We start from the raw sequence: 1,926 nt of genomic DNA, 5'->3' as shown, positions 1-1,926 counted from the left end.
CCACCAGGCTCCTCCTACCATGTCCCGCCCATGTGCTCTTCCCACCAAGCCCTGCCCACCATGCTCCTCCCACTGTGCCCTGCCCACCATGCTCCTCCCACTGTGCCCCGCCCACCATGCTCCTCCAACCAAGTCCCGCCCATGCACTCCTCCTACCGTGCCCTGTCTACTGCGCTCCTCACACCATGCGCCACCCACCACGCCCCTCTACGAAAGCCCCTCCCACTGTGCTCCGCCCACCGTGACTTGCCCAACAGCCCGTTCTGGCTGCTGCCTTGCCCTTGGGGACCACCTGAAGCCCTGACTCCACCTCAAACCTCCGGGAGTGCCTCCTGGAAATTCTGGAGATATTTCCAATCTGTGAACTTGCAAGATAGGAAACCTTTGTTCTGGGCGTGTCCTTTCCCAGGGCCCGAGGGGCACTCACCCGTAGGGGCAGTTGGGGTGGCACAGGTGGCAGACGTGACTGGCGTCCGCAAACTTCCAGACTAGCGTGTTGTTCTCGCCCATGACCCCGGCCGGGCAGGTCTTGACGCAGTGAGGGCCGTCGACGTAGTGGGCGCACTGCATGCAGCTGTCGGGGCCCTGCCGCGCGGGAGAGAGGCCGTCACCGGCTGGACGAGGGCTCTCCCCTTTGCCAAATGGAAGCAGCCTTTTACTTAAATACGTGTCTTGGAAAAAAGCCAAACAGTGTAGAAACTGTCCGAGTGGAAGGCGAGTTCGTCTGGTTGTGCTTGAGCCCTGAGCCCTGTTCACAGCGGGCATAAAGCCTGTCTGACCTCGCACACGTGTGCTACATACAAAACATGAGACACGGTGCTAGTTTATTACAAGTCACTCACACTCTGAGGGCATCTCTCCTTGTCAGCACAGCCCGGATGGGCCCGCATGTACATCCACCCCGGGGCTGGTGGGGCGGACTTGCTCACACGTGGGATTTGTGGCTCGGGGAGGCTTGCGGCAGCCAGACCTGCCCAGCAAATTGCCAGAAACCCACCTCCAGCCAGTCCGTGGGCAGGAGGCGGCGGGCTGAGGGCAGTGCCACTGCCCAGTTAACTGAGCAACGGGCTACCTTCCGCTCTGGGATGCTGAGTTCTCACTGATACTCTTCACCACATCACTACGTCGCTAGGAAACTGGATTTTAAAAAGTTTGCGGGGGCGCTGTCCCCAGCAGCCATGGGGACAGTGGGCCGTGGTGGGGCGACCGCTGGGAGGCCTTTCCCCGTGGCGTGTGGGGGAACGGCATGAAACGAGCTCCTTACGCGTCCTGTGCAGGTCACGTTCATGGGCTGGGGCAGGCACTCCGGGTGGCACTGGATGCACTCGCCGTTCTCCACGAACTCCCTGGGCTCACTGCGGGGGGTGGGGGGAAAGGACAGTGGTCAGCGCCTCCCTGGGGACTCGCAGCAGGATGCTGGCGGCTGCAGCTGTGAGCTGGTCTGTCTGCAAAGCCCGGTGACACGAACCACCTCTCTCAGCAATGCACAGCCGTTCCAGGTAAAAGCCACACGGCCAGGGTCCAGGGCGACCCATCATATAATAACCAGACTCTGACCGAACCCTCTGCCGTCTTCCACCAAAGCCAGCCAGAACCCTCCCCCAGCACCCACACCTCTCCCGGGTTCTCCTAGTGACACCGTGTGCACCTGTCAGCGAGCGAGCCAGCGAGTGAGAGAGAAAGAGCCCCTGCGGACTCCCCGTGTGAGGGGAGCAGGAGGGGATCGCTGCAGAGACCACAGGGGACAGAGGCAGAGCCCTTCCCCCGCCATAGTCCGGCCCAAACAGTAAGAACAGAACCCGAGGGCGGGGGAGAGTGAGGACTTTGCTGGTAGTATCGTCACCACTCCTCCAAGATGCGCCATCAACGTGGAGCAAGAGGCTGTGTCCCGATCGAGAACCCAGGGGGTTGGCAGAGAAGACTGAC

At 61.6% G+C, this 1,926-nt stretch overlaps 1 protein-coding gene across 1 annotated transcript in view; it reads right to left on the bottom strand.

Annotated features, from left to right (window-relative positions):
• Positions 1 to 1,926, bottom strand: part of EGFR (epidermal growth factor receptor) — a 44,715-nt gene that overhangs the window by 26,262 nt on the left and 16,527 nt on the right. Inside the window, exons 12-13 of the mRNA XM_015559686.1 lie at positions 1,265 to 1,355; positions 428 to 585 (exon numbers count right to left, since the gene is read on the bottom strand). Coding sequence (XP_015415172.1) covers positions 428 to 585; positions 1,265 to 1,355 — 249 coding nt within the window. The remainder of the gene's footprint in view (positions 1 to 427; positions 586 to 1,264; positions 1,356 to 1,926) is intronic.

The sequence above is a fragment of the Myotis davidii genome, unplaced genomic scaffold (assembly GCF_000327345.1).
Source record: "Myotis davidii unplaced genomic scaffold, ASM32734v1 scaffold573, whole genome shotgun sequence".
In the NCBI taxonomy this organism is placed as follows: Eukaryota; Metazoa; Chordata; class Mammalia; order Chiroptera; family Vespertilionidae; genus Myotis; species Myotis davidii.
The sequence above is the reverse complement of the archived record's forward strand: the minus strand, read 5'-3'. Positions and strand labels throughout refer to the sequence as shown.